Source organism: Seriola aureovittata, chromosome 14 (genome assembly GCF_021018895.1).
Source record: "Seriola aureovittata isolate HTS-2021-v1 ecotype China chromosome 14, ASM2101889v1, whole genome shotgun sequence".
NCBI lineage: Eukaryota > Metazoa > Chordata > Actinopteri > Carangiformes > Carangidae > Seriola > Seriola aureovittata.
The window spans coordinates 12,021,369-12,040,766 of record NC_079377.1 but is presented as its reverse complement, the minus strand read 5'-3'; the positions used below and the strand labels follow the sequence as shown (position 1 = coordinate 12,040,766).

General features: G+C 39.8%; 2 protein-coding genes across 3 annotated transcripts; both read right to left on the bottom strand.

The window, feature by feature from the left end:
* Nucleotides 1–2,114: 2,114 nt before the first annotated feature.
* erlin1 (ER lipid raft associated 1) lies at nt 2,115–10,107 on the bottom strand. The gene is made up of 12 exons (XM_056395909.1): nt 9,974–10,107; nt 8,746–8,874; nt 8,095–8,176; nt 7,356–7,402; nt 7,202–7,263; nt 6,963–7,088; nt 6,732–6,805; nt 5,712–5,770; nt 5,365–5,456; nt 5,110–5,199; nt 4,909–4,988; nt 2,115–4,807 (listed from the first exon to the last, which is right to left on the bottom strand). The coding sequence occupies exons 2-12, from the start codon at nt 8,856–8,858 to the stop codon at nt 4,616–4,618; spliced, it is 1,017 nt and encodes a 338-aa protein (XP_056251884.1). The 5' UTR covers nt 8,859–8,874; nt 9,974–10,107; the 3' UTR covers nt 2,115–4,615.
* A 2,373-nt stretch (nt 10,108–12,480) lies between these two features.
* On the bottom strand, nt 12,481–19,346 carry LOC130181903 (inhibitor of nuclear factor kappa-B kinase subunit alpha-like). Of its 2 annotated transcripts, none has more exons than XM_056396387.1 (22): nt 19,093–19,346; nt 18,439–18,593; nt 18,246–18,340; nt 18,016–18,133; nt 17,861–17,930; nt 17,679–17,767; nt 17,482–17,571; nt 17,266–17,390; nt 16,976–17,083; nt 16,750–16,885; nt 16,439–16,639; nt 15,896–15,998; nt 15,566–15,689; nt 15,339–15,490; nt 15,178–15,239; nt 14,982–15,091; nt 14,844–14,893; nt 14,023–14,131; nt 13,768–13,915; nt 13,578–13,627; nt 13,088–13,187; nt 12,481–12,825 (listed from the first exon to the last, which is right to left on the bottom strand). In XM_056396387.1, exons 2-22 carry the CDS (start codon nt 18,541–18,543, stop codon nt 12,766–12,768), a joined length of 2,205 nt encoding a protein of 734 aa, XP_056252362.1. In that variant the 5' UTR covers nt 18,544–18,593; nt 19,093–19,346; the 3' UTR covers nt 12,481–12,765. The 2 variants fall into 2 exon arrangements, with proteins under 2 accessions (XP_056252362.1, XP_056252361.1); XM_056396386.1 differs by having other exon boundaries at nt 18,439–18,583.
* Between the last annotated feature and the right edge of the window lie 52 nt (nt 19,347–19,398).

Sequence of the window (19,398 nt, the reverse complement as noted above, 5' to 3'; positions counted from 1 at the left end):
TTCCCATAACGGAACTCAATGACATCTTTCATTAAAACCTTCTCTGCTTGTTAAATGTCCTCGTCTTTTCAACTCCATGCCCCCAGCTTATAATGTATGTTTTAGTCAAATATTTTACGTCTAAAGCCTAAAGGCCTGGAGTGAGCCGGTCTCAACTGGAGTCATCAGGGTTATTTGCCCTGAAGAAAGCCCCATTCAGAGCCACAGAGGGCACAATACAAATGTTTTCACAGGCTGAGCAGTTTTCCTCATGATGAGTAAACTGACCTTTATGTGCAAAGATTCAAGATGCAAGATACACTTTAGTTGTCCCAAAGGGGCGATTGAAAAGGCACATAGAGTAGTATACTAAAAGGAAAGTAGATTTTAGCAAGCATTTTACCTTCATAACTGATCATTTCATAGGAGAACATAAACAAGAACAAAGCACAAATGGGTTGAGCAAAACACACACACATGCAGCACAGAATTAGGTCTAGAGCCACGATTGTGCAGCTGACTCAAGTGATGACTACAACATCCATCCTGAGGGTCAGCACAGAAATGTGGAGGTCGCACAGAGATTTGAGAAACAGCAAAGGTAATACTCTTTGTATGACCGTGCGTATTGTGCCAACACACACACACACACACACACACACACACAGGAGAGGAATGTGAGAGAAAACTTGCAGAACAGAGCAGCCATTGATGCAGGAGCTGTCTGCTGCTGATGAATCATATTCAGAATCACACTGCTGTTTTGGGATGGGATTTACAGTCAGAGAAGTCACTCAAGAGATGAAGGAAGGACCACACCCATATTTCTGGGGAGTCACAGACCCAGGGAGGGGTCGTGATGATTTGAAGTCAGGGACAAGAGGAAGGAAAGAGAAACGCTGGCTCATCCAGGAAGTGGCAAACCTGACCTTGACCTCACTTCCTGAGGTGGTGGTGGTAGTGTGTGTGTGTGTGTGTGTGGAGGGGGGGAGGGTGGTGGCGGTGGCATGTATGTATGTATGTGTGTGTGTGTGGGGGGGGGGGGGGGGGGGGGGGTTAAACTTGCTGACTTTGTAGCCCGGATAACACTTCAGACCTCCCATTTAAATGGGCACAAAAAAATCGTCCTTCAGTTATGAAAACAAGATGAGGACACACTCACAATCATGATTATGATCACATTTCTCACAACTCCCTCGGAAAGCAAAGACTGATAGTTTGGCTGTGAAAGGTTGCCTGAGAGATCTCCATAAGGACGGAGAGTTCATAAGAGGAAGCTATCCTTCATCTGGTCATTCAGCCTGTGGTCACACGCACTCACACACTCTTTGGATACTTCCTGGAAAGCCTTTGTGAACAGCTGACTGGCCTTGCCCAGGGCAGGACTTGAGGTTTAGAGTCAGTCTCTTGGGATGACAATTTTACAAGCTCGACACACAAACACATGTGTGTTTGTAATGTTTACAACTCATTATGTGAGTGAGAACAACAGGGAGTGTGTGATAGACTGAGTATGTATATTCACTAAGTGTTCATTGAGTCATCCTCATGATGGCAGTGAAATAAATAACTAGCCAACACGTGCACATTATATGATTTCTCACTTTTCTGACACATATTTAATACATAAGAAATATAAGTGTGTGGAAAAAATATGTAGTTGTGGAAAATGTCTTAATTTGGGCACAAATTATATAATGAATTTGGGAATTGGAATGAATCTGTACTCATGTTAAATAAATTTTATCTTTTTGGTGTAACCTGACTATTTTTTGACACCCTCAAACCTTTTGTACAACTACAAGTCACAATGATTCACAAACTTTTCTTTCTGAAGTTTTTTTTTACTCTTACTTTTATCCAAAGCAACTTACAAATGAGGGGCAAGACTCAAGCTTCAGCGCATCTTCTCATTTCTCTCAACATAATTTTTAATGACCCCTATTTGAAGTAATAATTTGATCCTTATACATCCATTTTACTTTCCTTTGTTCAGTCTTGGCAAAAAAAAAAAAAAAAAATCTGTTGTTGAGAAACTGAGTCAGAGCAGAGTATATAACATGATGCTAGCGCTCCTCCTGTCGGCATCCAAGTGTACTGCAAAATGTCCACACATCAAATGGCACAGAGAGGAGAGAGGTACCAAAATAGGTTTTATTTTAGAACGTTGTCAAAACTTCAAAACATTTTTGCATATAAACCTTTTAAAACAAGGACACAAAGTTTAAGTTTCACAGATTGTACAAAATATTGACCAAAAAAAAAAAAAAAAAAAAAAAAAAAAAATCATTTTCATGAGTGATTCATACCCCTCTTTTGCATCTTCAATTGAACCCACCACCGAAGCAAACGCAGAGTGTAGCTTTTAACTGCCACCCGGAGGTCAAGTAAACATCACAACATCCTCCATTAGTGTCCACTGCTGGTTGTGTCTTTCTCCTCTAGAGTCTACGATGAGGCTGTACACTACATTGTGCACATCCAAGCTCTTCATAAGCCTCACAGCCAGGTTCAAGTGGAGACTTTTAGTTCATAAGAATCACTGAATCTCTCAGTCTGGGGTGACCCATTATTATTTAAGGCTTGAATTCTGAATCGTGGAAGTATTTCTATGCTTCTGAAACACAGAGCTGAACAAAATCCAAAAGCTTAAACAAACAATAAAAAGTAGCACCAACTTGCATCTGGTTTAAGCCCAAGCATTATCAACATTCATCTTTAAATAGAACAAAAAGTTTTTCTTTTTTTCGTAGCGCTGGAACTCAAACTAATCAGAGGTTAAACCAATTCTCACCAAGTGTAAGCTGCTATTATGATCAGGAGCTGTGTGTTGCTTGTAGCTTGTGTTTCCATTAAAATCCTTTAAATTATATTGTTTAGCAAAGACTGAAAAACTTTGTAGTACATCAATTCGTGAATTACACAAAAATGTAAACACTGACAGTGGCAGGGAGCTTTTGTTTGTATTATTTCTACTTCGACAGACCGACATGCTCATAATATTCAATGTCACAGACATCTACTGTAAATAAATGGTGCAATAAAGTGAAGATGGTGCTATAAAAATGTCACCTAAAATATTGAAGTGGTGGTTTTTAGACAATGGTCTTTAACTTGACATTAAATCAAAGCTTTGATTACCCTCAAATTGAATACTTTCACAACTTCACAGCTTATAAATTTATTTTCTTAAATTTTCTTGTAAAATTGTCAATTTTGACTTGACTGAAGAGTATACGATCTGTCCAACACTAAGCAGCCGTTTTATTAAAATAAGTCCATTTCCTGAGAATTTACATTTAGCCACTTCTCAACAAGCTGTAAAAGAACAAGAGTTGGCAGAAAAATGCAGGCACTACTAATCATCTGAATCAAGCCATTACAAATTTCCACATGCATGGCCCTGATCATCAAAAACAAGTTGGAGGAAAGAAAATAACTTCTTCCAGTGTAACAACCCTTTTACTAACCAGTTATCATCTTTTAGGTTATTAATCAGCGAGAAATCAGATTTTCTTTTAGCAGCGCTAGAACTTTTTTTTCTCAGGTGGCTTCACAGTAAATGCCACAGCACATCTTAGTGCAGCTTCTCAAGTCTTTCTGTGGTGGCTGCACTCTCACCCACAACCAATAACAGCAAACTGTCACCAAATTAACATAAAATAAACTACACTACAACCAATCTGACACCACTGTATATTAACTTACTTATGAACACATGGTGACAGGCGTGCAACTTCAAAGACTTCAGTACATGTAGAGTAAAATCTACCTTAAACAGGCTCAGGTGAAAATTTAACAAAGTCAGGCCACTTGTTTGTAGAACGCTATCATTAAAAAAAACTTTCACAGATCAGTTTTCAGGTTTGATTTCAGTGAGCTGTAAATGTAGGTGGGCTTCATGTAGTGAACACCTCTGCTGCAATAACCACATTTATAATGAATGCTTGAACTACTGTATTAACCCGTTGAAACTATGTTAAAGTCATCAATCGACAACATTGGATACAGGATGTGAATCAACAGCCCTCAGGCTGACTCGTTAAGAGAGAAAAGCCAACTAGTGATTCACTGTAAGAGGCGACCTAACCCACATGACACACTTACACAAACCATCCTGCTTTTAATTAGTGTTGCCTGTCAGATTCCAGTTCCGCTAAACCAGAAATTAATTCTCAAAAATAATTTTTCAATTTCATCACAAATCACTCCTCTTGCATACAACAAACAAAATTAATGCAGATCCAAAAGCAAAAATTCAACACTGCACTGATTGCAAGCATGTGTAAATTAGGGCGACTTACTTGGTGTCGCCTTCCCAGGCATAAGCATTTATTATGCTTTTGATTTTAACTATGGCATCATGATTCCCAGAACTTGTCTTTTCCCAAAGAGTGGAAGGTGGAAAAAAATACTTTCCCTTCTTATTTTGCCCTTCTTACCTCTCACTTTCTCTTGTCTTTCAACATACATTTTCCCCACTCTTTCTTTGCCATTTAGATTTAAGACTGAAGTGTGCTGTTCATCAAACTAGCTGCAAAGCTATCCCTCCCATCACCTTCAGTTCAGTGCTCTCCACTCCACAGACAAGTGTTCATCGGGTCCTCCTGTCCTGTGCAGAGGCACATCTGTGGACTCACTGCCCGTCTAGCTTTCTTCTTTTCTTGTCCGTTTCAACATTGGGCAGATCAGGGGAGTGCACGGTCTTAGGCGGACTGTTGGTTCCCTCTACAAACATGTTAGGGATGTCCTGGCCAAAGTAGATCTTACTGTTACCTGCTATGGCCTGGTACTTCATCAGCTCCAGGTACTCTGGGGTTAACTTCATCTGTAAAGATTTTGGAGAAAGACAAGAGTATGTGAGGATTAAATGTTATTCTGTGGTTGTGTGTTTAAGTGTGGAACTGTGTCAACAGCATTTTTTTTTACCATGTTTGCTTCAGCAAACTTGGCAGCAGTGTAATACTCTGCGTCAGCCTTAGCCTTCTCCCTGGCCAGAAAGGCAGAGTCTGAAACAAAGAGTCAGTGTTGAATGAGACAGACAAATGACAAACCAGCTCTCCAGAAGCCGCCACATACAGGAACACACAAACCATCTCACAGAAGTAAACTAATATCAGGTATGCTGACCCTCTATTTCAGAGATCTTTTTCTCCGTCTCTTTCTCCATCACCTTCTGCTGGAAATGGATCTCTGCTACCTGAGCCACTTTCTGAGCCTCTGTAGGGACAGAGAAACCCGTGAGTTTTAACAACTGTACAGAAGAAGGAGGTTGATAGAAGGGTTACACATGAGTGCCTGAAAAGGGGAAACTGCTAAAATTGTAACGATGGTCATGCAAATTAAAACACAGCAGGCTGAATTACAGTAATACACCAGAGTTACCAATAATGGCCTTCTTCCTTTCAGTCTCGGCTTCCTTTTCCACCACCTTCTGAGTCTGAGCTGTTATCAACAGACGAGTCTTCTCTGCTTCCCTGAAAACACACACACACACACACACACACACACACACACACACACACACACACACACACACACACACACACACACACACACACACACACACACACACACACACACACACACACACACACACACACACACACACAAAAAGGTTCTAACAAATATTTTCTTTTCTGTGTGGTCTTACTTGAACTAAGTGGGCAGGTCACAGGGAATTTGAAACGTGCACCGAGACTGTGCTAGAGAGTACAGATTTACAAACTCACATGAGTTCAAAGTTCCTCCTGATAGCCTCAGGGATCTTTGGCTTGGTAACACGCACTGCCTTCATCACGATGTCAAAACAGTGCAGAGGAAAAGAGAGAAACACAAAATGGGCCTTTGCTCACAATCAATCTGCCAATAAATTTCACAGAGAGTGGGTGACTGGTTTTCAGGCTAGTAAAGGTTTTAACAGTTAGAACTGGTCTTGTGGTATCTGTTTAGAATTTGAGTAGAGGGTTGATTAGTCGGTATCAGTTTTGCCTCATGTATTCATTCATCCACCAACAACCGGTCAACTAATGTCATGTTATGATGTGAAGGTTGTGTTTTTCATGTGTGCATTTTGCTCTACATGTTTCCTTTTTGGACAGATGTACTGCACATGAACGAGTTATATTATGTTTAAGCTATGTTCCCTACACTAAGTGCCTTTACATTCTGTCATTTACATTGTCATGTAGAGCCACAGTGGGATACATACATATGTGTACATTATAACTGGAGTTACATCCAAGGAATTTATATTTCGTTATCTCATTAGGAGACAAGTACTACGATGTGCAATCGCTGTTGTTTCACTTATTAATTTCAATGAGTTGAAGGTTTGTCAATCGCTTGATCGCTTGATGTGCTACCACCATCATCAAACTTGAAGGAGAAAACACAAGTAGCCCAATCACAGTTCTTGTAGCCGCCACATGATATCTTCATGGCCGATGTGGCCCCAATGTGTAGTTACATGTTTGAGGAAGGTGCACTTTGGCTATGGCACAGTCTGCACTCTGCAGTGATGCTACACCCACTACCCATTAGGCTCCAGAGCGCCTTCATGAACAACTACAAATCCAGCTCAAGTCTTTAACGGGTATTAAAAACACACCAAATTTTATTTTGTGACCAGTATATTGTATCCATGAATAACCAAACCAAATTCCTTTAGCTCTCACTGCAACTTCAGTCCCCATCCTTCTACTCACTATGATCCTCTACTTCTCAGGTTGTGTGTGTATATGTTTAAATACCTGTATTGTAAGTCCAGGTGCCATAACATTCAGATCTTTCTGCAACGCAGTCTTCAGGTTCTCATCTATGATGTCTGCAAGACAAAAATAAAACAGCAGCCGTTTCAATACACAACATCATGTGAATCACATTTTAGGAATTTCAGTAATGAGCTCACATCACAAGTCACTTCCTATGTAAGGCATTAAAATGAAACAGTACGGCCTGTGTTATCTCAAACATGTACTCACCAAACAGCTCAATGTAGACCTCCTGTAGCGTGTGGACGCTGCAGAACTGGTTAAGTTCGTGGTGAATCTTGTTGAAAATTAGAGTTTTGTCATAATCTGCAGTGTAGTTCCTCACAATGTCGACCACTGCACATAAAGGAACAATTGGAGCACTTGTTGTAATGCAGAGCAGCTGACATGGTTCATGTGTCAATAAAATGAGGAACTTTTGCAAAAATGGAAATAAGAACATTTGGTACCTGCTGAAGGGACCAGCATGTTAACAACCTCTATTCTGTCAAAATAGATCATCACCCCACCACTGTGAAGAAGAAGGTATCTGTTAAATACAAAATCTTTTTCATGAATGCAGTGTTTTTTTTTTTACCACTACATCAGTAAGCTCAGTTTTACCTTGTTCCACAAGGCACATTCTTGATCTCATCAGTTTGGAGAGTAGTCTGGAAGAAGAAAAAAAAAAAAGAAAAGAGTATTCTCCTACTACAAGGGTCCACTCATGAACATGTATCTGGATTTAACACATATGACATGATCATTTTGAAAAGTTTTATATCCCCGCTTTATAAAAGAATGGAAGACTAGACAAAGCGGAGATTGTTTAAGTTAACCTGTGTCTATAATATATCACATATTAACTTCAGTTTTCATGTTGAATGTGAAAGTTCGCTCTTGACTTTGGAAAAAGTTTGACAAAATAACCTCAAGTCAACTTCAGTCTTATGGTTACGTGATGAACACTGAACCCTCTCCATGACAAGCCAACCATGAGATGCAGTCAAAAGCTCAGGAAAATGCTAGTTAGTTGACCTTGAGTTAAGATTATTTAATTAAACTTGACTTTTATCAATTTTAGTTAGTATTTATTGTGATAGAAACATTTAATATCTTTAAGAGATATTCAAAAGACTCTGAGCTAAGTTTATGTAGTGGTGCAACAAATGGTGCAAAAACTTGCAATAAAATGACACCACTGCAGCCACGGTTGAATAGCAACTGTTTGCATGTGGTAGCTGACTTATTTATAGATGAACATATATTGGTTTTCATGAGCAGCACCATATGGTTGACTCTTACTTTCCACATGCTTCTGCAAAAAAAGCCAAGTTTCAGGGCGGCTGAAAGGTCAGCTTACCTGCACTGATCTGTAGGTGGTAATGAAAGGCAGCATAATGTGATATCCAGGACCGTTGGGAGAAGTCAGCAATGCCCCACCCCTGAAACAAATATAAACAAATTGTTTGGTCCGACTTCTCAACAATGGATCATCTACTGATTTTGGATGGACAAAAGAAAAGGACAGAAGGCTGTTAATTCAGGTGTAACAATAATTTATGGTTATGTTGAATAACATTGCATTATAGTACAGGGTGTTTCTGTTATTTAGTCCATGCCAAGAACATTGTCAACTAATATGGTTTAATATCTATACATTTATTTATTTTACATTCTAATTGTGAACTTCAATTTCATTTCCCCTGAAGACCTAATTTTCCTTACAGGGATCAGTAAAGCTTTGTAGAAACGTTCAGAGTCCACGTTCAGATCTGGGATGAAGAATCCTGCACTGTCTAGTATGTGGTAGTAGCCGCTCCTTCTTCTCTTTGGTTAAACAGGTTTGAAGCATCCACACCTTACACCTCCAAACAATATTTCCATATCCAGGTCGAATTTATATGCATCATTATCAGGAAACAGGCCTCATACAAATAAAAATTGGCCATCCATATTCAAACAGTATACATGTGTTGTTTCTGTCACTGGCACAGGGTCAGTGGTGTGATACCTGTAGTACACAGCGAGGTGTCCTTCCTCTATCTTGTGAATGGAGGAGTGCAACATGATGGCCATCACTCCTGCTATTGTTGCAAACACTGCCCCTACATGCGGCATCGTCATCCTTGCTAGCACTCACCTACAAGCAGAGAAAGAAGCATAAACATACTGAAATATTTATACAACATAATGTACTCAGGGCACCGTTTAACCTTCACTGTAACTGACAGTCTATTGCAAAAGACCTGCAATAAATCCCACTTTCATGAAGGTTTTAGTGTTCAACTTTGAAACTGATTTTATGTTCATGATCAAAACTTTATGGTTGTGTAGGCTATAGTTCCTGGTGCTCTTGAACTGCATTGTGTTATACTGAGAGGTGTTTTTTATAATATTTAGTCTACACTCAAATGGAGCAGACAAAATATAATAAAATATTATGTACAAGTATTTTAAAAGCATATGCACTGAACATTGTTTGGCAAAATTTGCAAGGAACGCAACTGCAGCCAAACATTTTCATGAAAACTTTGGTGTTATATGGGAAGACAACATTTGTTGTTCTTTACTACATTTCCGTTATTACATCAAGATCAACTTAATGCCCTGAAATAGTTTTTTCTAGCTTCCCCTTTTAAATTAACAGCTAAGAAAAAATATAAAGAAAACATTATACATCATACTGAGGGTAGATGTAGTGTATCCTGACTGTAACATGTGTACACAGGTCAAAAACGTCAAATGAACGCAACCCAGAGTCATTCAAAGTAGAAGGCTAACAGATCTAAAACGTGTACAAGTTTATAGTTGATGTTTTACCCATCAAATGGCTTTCCAGTTAGTATGTATAGTATACAGTCACAATAACGCTTTATATTTACCTGCCTTGATTAGTTAAGTGCACTTCACAAGCAGCCTGAACATTTAACAGCTAACGCTAACTTGCACTATTAGCTTGCAGAATGACTTGTAAGTCGATAACTTGAGGTTAATTCCTTTGTCAGCACAGGAAGCAACGTGTTTGCACCACAGTTACAATATAACCATCACACTTGATGTCGGAATTAATTCAATTCAACAACAGCAAAGCCTGACACACCATTCGTCTGGTAATGTTAACATAGCTAGCCTGGTTAGCCAGACAGCTAGCTCTCATTATCGGGTGGGTCAGTTTCTTGTAGCTTCATGCTAACGCTATCTTGCCAGGCTGCTGGAGTAAAGCAAACGAGTTAACTCACCTTATGCTGCGCTGATGTGCAATGGTCAATTTGTGGTTGTTTGTGCTGGTTTGTGATAAATAAAATTACCGCTGTGTCGAACAGCCTGCCTTTCTGCTCATATCACTAAACGACCCATCCCCCCTAACCCCGCCTCACCCGCCTCCAACAGGTTTCGCTCTTGCTTTTAGTCGTTACATGATGCTGCCTTCATAGGCAGTCGGAAATATTAGATTAGTTTTTTAGCCAAACTAAATCTTTGCAAAACCATTAGTGAAAAGCTCCTTTACTGTGATGAAGCTAAGAAAATAAGTATATGTATGTATAGATTGACTGAAAATGGAGTAAAAGAATTCCTTTTTAATGAAGTACTGCACCATAATATAATGGTTATAGCTTATATCACTACTGTATTGTGCGCGCGCGTCACATAATCTGTTATTTACTTAAGCGACATAACATACATTTTTATGTGTTATGTTATGATTTATGTTTACAGTTATAAATCTAAAAGTAAGGCAGACTGCCACGTGCAGCGCCGCACTTGGATGTGTCTGAAGCTTGGAGCTTGACTTCCCTACGTTTCTCCTACAACTGGGCCTTGAGCTTGTTTGGAGGTTCTAGCAGGGGAGCGCAGCTACTGGTATACCGATGGATGGTCGTCCGCCGGGGGGACCTCGTCCTCTTCCACCGAGCGCGGAGCTTCGGGAGGGACACACGTGGAGCGGTGAGGGAGGAAGGGGACACCCGCCTAGCCAGCCAGATCAGCCGAATCAACCCTAGCGATCAATGGGGTGACAGATGTCGCAGCCAGATCGCCCTCACATCCAACAGAACAGCGGAAGGAGCACCAGTTATAAGCCGGCACCCAAAACAAACGTATACTATCATGGTGACGAATATTGGCATGTTTGCCACAACGTCTATAGTTCGCTCGGTTTGTTTTAAACAGCGTGACTGACGCGAACATTTGTGTCGAACAAGCTAATTATTGTCCTTAGAGCGAGTAGTTAAAAGTTTCCCATGATGTTTAGCGACAATATGTTAATGACCGTTTTTCTATTGGGCAGAACCAACCAATCAGTGTTCAGCCTTACTCTCTTTCACAAAGAAAAGTTATATTTTACTAAATTTTACTGAGTAAACGCGTATCAAATGTGCATACTGTCCTAGGCAGTGCCTTCACTGACAGTTCAAGGTATTGTCATTTACAGCAAAGGTAATTTTCGGCCCCTTTTATCCACCTCAATTCGGCGAGAGAGAGAGATGTTTTGTCTGATACAGCCTATGGTTTTGAGACACGATGAAAGGCAATACATTCCGGTTTGTCTTGCTCCGAGTTCTTAGAGTGGCTCATGTTCTCAGCCTCCTGCAGCTGCAAGTTGTTCATGTACTGTGTATGAGTGTACCATATAGGTATACATGTAATACATACGAATGTCTCTGTGTAGATATTGTATTTTTTTTTTTTTTTTTAGATGACAATTTTTTTAATTGAAAAATCAAATCAAATAAAAATAGATACAATAAAATGTTACAGAAATATTTCACGACACGTTGAGATCAGGTTTATAGCAAACAGACAACACGGTACAGCTGCATATCAAGTTGATGACAAAGAACTGACAAAAGTGGCCATATTGTTTTCCATTATCGAACATATTCTATTCAAATGTGCTAATATTCCTGATATGTAAGTAAAACCAACAATATTTTCAACTAAAATGTTACTGAGTAAATGGCTAATTTTTTTAGATAGGGACAATGAAGGTGAAATTCTACCAGCTTACAACAAAATACATATAGCAGACTATGACTGACTGACTGAAAAAAAGTACTGTGGTGTATTATTTGTCCAGTGTCTCTATTAACTGCAGATATTTAACTCTTGATGCACTATTTAGTCTTTACAAACACACTGATTGAAATGTGAAATGGTTTTCTCAGACAATGGTTTCAGTCTGAAAAAGAGATCTTAACAATCTGCAGTGTGGAGTTAATAATGGAGGAGGTCAGAAAACAGTGTATGAGTAAAACAACAGCAAGACATGCAAAGTTGCCTTGCATACTATCTTAATTTTGCATAGTTACAAAGAAATCCTCCACACATGACAGGATATGCCCTTATTTAAATAAAGATAATGTACTACAGAAGTCACACAGTAACAAGCTTTAAGCCTCCCTCATACTTTATGAGACAATGCTTTTGGCTTCTTGTTACTCGTTTTCTTGACATATTCATTTATGCTTGTTAGCCTGTGCTTCATCCCTGCTGTTTGGGTTTCAGCATCTCCCAAGAGAATTTTGAACCCAGGGTCTCATAAACAAGCAATTTCCTGTATGTGTGCAGACAGTTGTCTGGTCCACTGTGTGAATGTAAATATCCAGATACTTATTATCTTCAGCAGTTTAACACTTGCAGAGAAAAGACAAACCCATTCTAAGAAATTACATTTAAACTGCTTGAACAAAGACAAAACATCATTTATGCGTCATACAGTAATAAAATTTAGTCACATTCCATCATGCATTGTTTGTTAGCAGCAGTGATTTATTCTGAACAATAATACCAGTACAATAAATAAGTGTGGGTGATAGCTCAATATAGTTTTTAAAATTCAATAATACAAATTTAAGTTAAAACATGAATAGCTTACCACAATATGTACTTCACACATTACTGTCTTACAGCATCACATGTATTTAAATGATACAGTATGGAATCACAAAGCTTTCAGATAGTGTCACTCTGATAAGGCACTTGTTTACAGTATATATTTTTAGACTCATAACACTGAGATTTTTGCCAGTTTTTACAGCTTCTGAGGTTGAGCTTTCACTGCTCTGTACTGAGTCCAGCTCCAGTCCTGATCCTGGAGAGAGAATAAACAGATAAAGCCATTGTACCTCTCAATCAATTACTGTACATCAAGATACATGCAATTGTCCATCTTTCATCTTAAAACTTGAACGTTAAGTTCAAACAGGTTAACCAGCATGATCTAGTAAAGACTGAGTGCAAATGCATGTTTTTAAGCAGGAAAGTCAATACAAAATAAACTACACACACACAGTTGTTTCTTCAGGATTCTGTTTATATGCACGATCACATTCCTTCACACCTATATACCATACCATAACACTGAAGTCCATCTCCTGGGTGGCGTCTTGCAGCAGAGAAGTTAACTGATTCAGGTAACGCTGATTCTCATCCAGTAATTGATGAACAGTTTCACTGAAAGAGAAAAGAGACTCTGAATTGATTGTATGTCTTCATGTTTATAATCAGGGAGGGTATGAGTCCTTTTCCAACAAGCTACTAGGCTTTAGAGTGAATGGGGTGACCTCTTGTGGCAGTTTTGTGGGTTGTGCAAAACCCAGCAGTTGGTTTTAATAGATCATACAGCTCATTCTGCACAGTACAGTGGGGTCCCAAAGACTAAGAACACTTGAAAATGGGACCTCCACTTTATCTTCTAAACTGCAGCTAAGCTAATGACAGAGAAACAGCCACATGATGTCTTAGTGAGACTGTTCCCATGACAGTGTCATTCAAATACAACTCATACTGTACTCATACAATATATACTCAACTCACGAGAATTGTGAGTTGTATAGAACTTACCTGTCAGTGGGTCGTTGCATAAGTGGCTGCGATGGAGAATTGCTCTGGGCCTAAACACATAACCACACATTGTATTAAATACAGCATTATTTGACTTATACATTTAATACTGTATAAGGGATGTTAAACCTATCCAAAGATGAGTGATAGCTAAGAATATTTTCTGTAGTGCCATTTGTAATATACTCACACAGGCAATCTTGAGGAGATACCAGAACTCTTTCTGTCGCTTCATCTGCATCTGCATCACTGCTGCTTCTGCAGTTTTTATGTTCTCTACAGCCCTCTCCAACTTAGGGAACAAATCAACGATGCGCTGCTTACACACCAGAATTGTACTACAGAAAACAAGAGAGATGGGGAAAACCACAAATGACACACAGAGAACTAAATATGATACCTCAGTTGTGTGTATCTGTTTGGACTACACTTGTGGATAAATTACCTCAGGTGAGTGTACAAGTCTTTCAGCACTCTGTCCTGGTTCTGAACCGTTTGGAGTATGGTCTTCACCATGTCTGAGCTGTCACTGTAGCCATGTGGAGGGTCAGGACCTGTACAAACACATACTCCGATGACCATGTGTGTTTATCGTTTGACATAGCCACATAAAAACATACTATATGCCAGTTTGCTATTCCCATTCGCAGCCTTGTTTTACCTCTGTGTCAAACACAGCAGAGGCATTAATTATACAGTGCACCACTGGGGCTCATTTGTTCAATGAATCCTCCGGCACATTATGAAACCTTATTCCTTGTAGCGCTGACTTGCATTAACAGCAACAAGCATCATCAGATTCTCCATCATTGTAATTGGCAAAAAAGAGCACAACGAATTACCGAAACTACAGCATTGAATAATGGCCAGAAGTGTTTATGCCGAAAATTATGATGTCATAGTGACGATGAAGTTTGACCATTTGGATATAAAATGTCATCACTTCATAATTTATCCTATTAGACGTTTGCTTTTAATTGTGTCTGAATTAGTGTATGAATTTCTAAGTTGTGGCCAAAAACATGTTTCGTGAGGTCACAGTGACCTTTGACCACCAAAATCCAAACCGTTCATCCACAAGTCAAACTGTGCCAAATTTGATGGGATTCCCTCAAGGCATTACACAGACATGCGGACATATGGACCAACAGACAAACCGAAAGCATAATGCCTCTGGCCCTGGCTGTCGCTGGTGTGTAGGCATAAAAAGCAAAGGCCCCTGTAACCCATGTCTACTATGTGATATGTGTAATGATTGGTGCTCACTTTTGCATTTAGCTTTTAGTTGCTTGTAGAGTTCAATAGCCTTTTCCTCACTGAAAAAAAGACAAAGAGAGAGTTAACTTGTGCATATCACAGTTATTTTTAAGGAAATTATTACAGTGTAAATACTGAGATACTGACAGCTGTTCCATTACATCCCCTTGTCTCCTCGCAAATGGACTCCTCTGCAATTCCACAATCTCAGAATGTAGAGCCACGATCTCTTCATCCAGATACCCCACATCTGCAACCTACAGCAGAAAACATCCCTTAGCGTGTACAGGATTTTATACAACTGCAGCTGCGTAGAATTACTATGATATAAAAACTTTCCTACCTTTGTAAACCCATCAGCCTTTTCTTCATTTTCCTGCCATGTCTTCAACATTTTTTCTGAAGCTTCATAGGAACACAACAACAGCAGATACTTTACTTGGGGCTTCAGTGATGAATTTGAGTAACAGTACATACCATATCAGCAGATTAACATCAACTCACAGATGCCGGTGTGCCTCTGCTTGGTGTACTGCTCAAGGTCGTGCTGGATGCTGGTCTTAAAGAAAGCCAGTTTGGCTCGGAGCTGCTGTGACTGGGAGAACAGCAGGTTCTTGTACCGCGTTAGGTTGGTGTTATAACGCAGCAGACTCAGCCTGCACAGACACAAACACAAGATAAGGATGTTTCAGAGTGTGAGTGCATGTATTTCTGTGTGTTTATACACTTACATGGCAGATTTCTGTCCCTGGTACAGGCGAATGTAGTCCTCTTTCAGTCCGCAAATGTAGCTGACTGCTTCCCCCCACACCTTTCTCAGTGCAGACAGTGGGAGCTGTGTCTTGGTCTCCCTGACTGAGACAACACACAGTTCACAAAATACACATGACTCCCCACATTAACTTGGACACCAAATTACAATATAACTAGATTGAAGACATCAACAAATATCTTATTTTATTTTACTTTTCTGAATTTTGTATTCTTTCAATAACTTTCAAGGCCGCAGGAAACCCTCCAGAGACCAGCAGGATCAGGACACTGACAGTTATTTATCTCACCTATAAAGTTGACACTGTCTGGCAGAGGTCTGGCAGTCAGTGGTCCAGAGTACTTGGTCAGGCTCTTATCAAACAGGAAGACTATGGAGCTGTCCCAGCCTTGCTGAAAGCAGAGAACAAGAAGGTGGTGGTTCGCTCTTTTTTTTAAAAACAAAAACACCAGTGGAAATCTATCCTGAGGTTGAGATGTACTGACTTACTTAATGCATTCATTCATATGGTCTGCAATTTGTGAATTATAACAAACCAACTTATTTTCTGTATCTATTTTTACTCTCACAAGGACCAACTGCAAATTACCTGTTAAACTAACTGCAATGTTGAAATATAAAAGCAAAAAACCCAAATCCTGTTACCAGAAATAACATACATGGAACAGTGTAATGCAGAACTACCCAAAATTTCCAAACAAAAACAATGCTTTTTAAAATATGGAGATAAAAAAAGAAAAAAACAGTAGGTCCTATTGTCCCCTGATGCATATGTACTTGTTGCTTGGCCTGATTGACATTAGACAGCTATGTTTACATTGGTGTCTCATACCAATCCATCTGGCAGACAGTGTGCGGGTGGTCTGCGTGGGTCGAGGGAGATTCCCGTGTCCAGCAGCAGCTCTTGACTCAGCGGGGAAATGCGTGTCTGTGTGTGTGTCTCCAGACGAAGCTGCAGGGAGTGTAAGCTCTCCTCAGCTCCCAAAACCAAGGAGTGCAGCTGGGCTGACGTCATGTCCAACACATGAATCACCTGGAGTAACAATGAGAAGTTTCCTTTGCTAACTGTACATAAACCATAAAAGCATGACATAAAATGTCGTTTTAGTGAGTCTAAATACAGGCACGGTTCATATTTTGGACCTTCGTGTTGAGAATATTCTGAAGAGTAGTGTAGCAGTTCGGCTTGTTTCTCTCAGGATCCAGCCCTCCACCACGCATTGCAGGGTCCCACAGTAACAACATCTGTAGTAGAGTCTCAACGGGCTCCAGCAGTGGCCTTTCAACAAACACATCCACACACAAAGGTTAGATGTAAGTTAGAATGAGCAGCGCTGGTGGGTACGAAGAAACGTCTTTTTGTCTCTACCTGCTGAGATTGTTGGGATATGGCAGATGTGTGGAGAATCTGACTTCTCCATTCATGTCCTCTACTGCCATGATGTCCTTTGGGCCTTTGTTCTTGACTTTACTTGTCCTACAAAAGCAGCCAAACATACAACCAGTGAGAAATGTAAATAAAGTCAACAAATTGAAAACTAGATCCACAAAATATTACAAAAAAAAAACAAAAAAAAAAACTATATTCAGTCTCATTAGTTTGCCTCCACCTTTAACACAGATATTTTCAGATCAATAAAAATGTTGGTGATGACTCACCACTGTACAGGCTGCATGTGGTGTAAAAAGGGGCGAAAGCCACAAGTACATTCAAAGATCACTGTCCCAAAACTCCAGTAGTCCACAGTTACAGTGTAGGGTTTACTCTCAAACAGCTCTGGAGCCTGAAACACATACAGATAGATTTATAAGTGCTTGATTGTTGAAAAGTATTGCAGAAACACATTGCTTTCAGAGTACTGATGCAAAACTTACCAGATACTGGAGAGTTCCAACAAATGATGTGCAGAGACTGCCCTGATCTAGGTCTTTGGCGTAACCCAGATCTATGATTTTATGGACAAGCTGGAGGAAACATAGTTCATAATGAGAGCAAGGCACAGAAATCCATACAATATATGATGCCGCAGATTACACAGGCCGCATGCATGTACAAAAAGAAATGAGTTCACCTTCTCACCGATCTCCTGCAGAACTATGTTCTCTGGCTTAAGGTCTCTGTGAATGATCTTGTTTTCATGGAGATACTGGATACCAGAACCTGAGTTTGTAGAACATGTATTCCATATACATTATGCAATCAATAGTGATAACTGTGGATTTTTATCAAAGTAAAAGCTTAGGGAAACATTACCAATGTCACTGAGCAGCGAGAGGACTTCACTTTCCTTTAGCCCACAACAGTTTTCTGGTTTATTCAGCACCTACATGAACAGGTACAGAGGTTAAGAGTGCATTGTCTAAAAGACAAGAAATTGTTAAGGGTCTTTATAATTTACCATAATGTACCTTGCGTAGGTCTCCTCTTGAGCAGTACTCCATGGCCAATAGAGGTAGATCATTTATAGCAATGGAGCTCAACTCCTCCGGTACTTCTCTGGCCTGGACAACGTTCACATGGTTCAGCCTATAAAGGGAAGAGAGCCATACAAGTAGTGATGGTTTGACAAGTAAATAATAGTAGAAAATAAATTGTTAATGAGCCACGATATGAACACAAGCAGAAGATTTAAACTCACTTCTTCATGATCTGGATCTCTCTGCTCCAGCGGTCTTTGTTCTTGGAGTTCAGCTCCAGGCGACAAAGTTTCACAGCGATCTTGTCTCCCAGCTCCTGCTCCAAACACAGCCAGGAAATAAAACCAAGCCAAAGACAGATTTGGGTTTGGAGTTCATGTTCTCCTTGGTGTACAGGTGGATGACAGAACTTACAATGTGTTGGTACAGGTAGACGTGTCCAAAACCTCCCATCCCAAGTCTCTCCTTCATCTCCCAGGAGCCACAGAGCTGGCTCTGTCTGAGTGCAGTCCGCTCCATAGTGTGAAGTCTACTGGAGCCGCTGGGCAACAGAGGTAGCCTAAAAGGACCTCAGCAAAAAAATGACAAAAACAAGAAAAATATTACATTGACCACAGACTTTTGAACTTCATTGTAGATCTTTAAGCCTATTTATTTATTTTATTTATTATGCATTTGCACGATTTTTAGCATTCCTCTTTGCATCAACAGGAGAAATGGAGTCATTGCTAACAGCTAAGTGGTATGTATTGCATATACTAATATATTATAATATTTGTATTCTTCACAAGAGAATAACACAGACCCTATGTATCAGCCACATATTAAAGTTTGCTACATATTTCCACTTGAATCTTTTCATTGCTTTTTTAACATTCCAGTGTTGCACATACATTTTTCTCATGTTTACCATGCTGTATGTAACTTCTTGCAGCTACAGTGACCTAAACCTAGGGTCAAGAGCCAATGTTAGGTTCAATGAAGTCAGGCAATTCAAAGACAGCCTAACTGTGTGAACAAAAGGTAAACTAAAAGCAACATCTCACTCCACACACATGATCAACTCACCTGTCGGCAGATGATAATTAGCTTCAGATGTCAGAACATTGTTGCTTCAGAGTTAGCTAAACGTGTTGTTTACGCTTCGTTTTCTTGTTTGGTGTTTACGTGAGAAGGTTGAACAGGCTAAATAATATCTTCGCCCTTCAAAATCCCTCAAACGCAGTTTTAAAGTTAATCTTTAAGTTGTGTTTTCGTTAAAATTTCGGCCGGAAAGGCAAAGACGGGTCAGTATCTCCGCAAAGTGAAACTACATACTGATAGGCAGACAATGTCACTGCGCATGCGTGTTCGTCTTCGCAGCAGCGGACGGGA

Excerpts from the sequence above, each read along its gene's own strand:
- LOC130181903 (XM_056396387.1), bottom strand. The coding sequence starts at position 18,543 with ATGGAGCGGACTGCACTCAGACAGAGCCAGCTCTGTGGCTCCTGGGAG. Across the intron at positions 17,572-17,678 it reads TGCAGGAGATCGGTGAGAAG|CTTGTCCATAAAATCATAGA; the intron begins GTGAACTCATTT and ends TGTTTCCTCCAG. Across the intron at positions 13,188-13,577 it reads ATGCAACGACCCACTGACAG|TGAAACTGTTCATCAATTAC; the intron begins GTAAGTTCTATA and ends TTTCTCTTTCAG.
- erlin1 (XM_056395909.1), bottom strand. The coding sequence starts at position 8,858 with ATGACGATGCCGCATGTAGGGGCAGTGTTTGCAACAATAGCAGGAGTG. Across the intron at positions 8,177-8,745 it reads CACCTCGCTGTGTACTACAG|GGGTGGGGCATTGCTGACTT; the intron begins GTATCACACCAC and ends TATTTGTTTCAG. Across the intron at positions 5,200-5,364 it reads AAGGAAGAAGGCCATTATTG|AGGCTCAGAAAGTGGCTCAG; the intron begins GTAACTCTGGTG and ends CTGTCCCTACAG.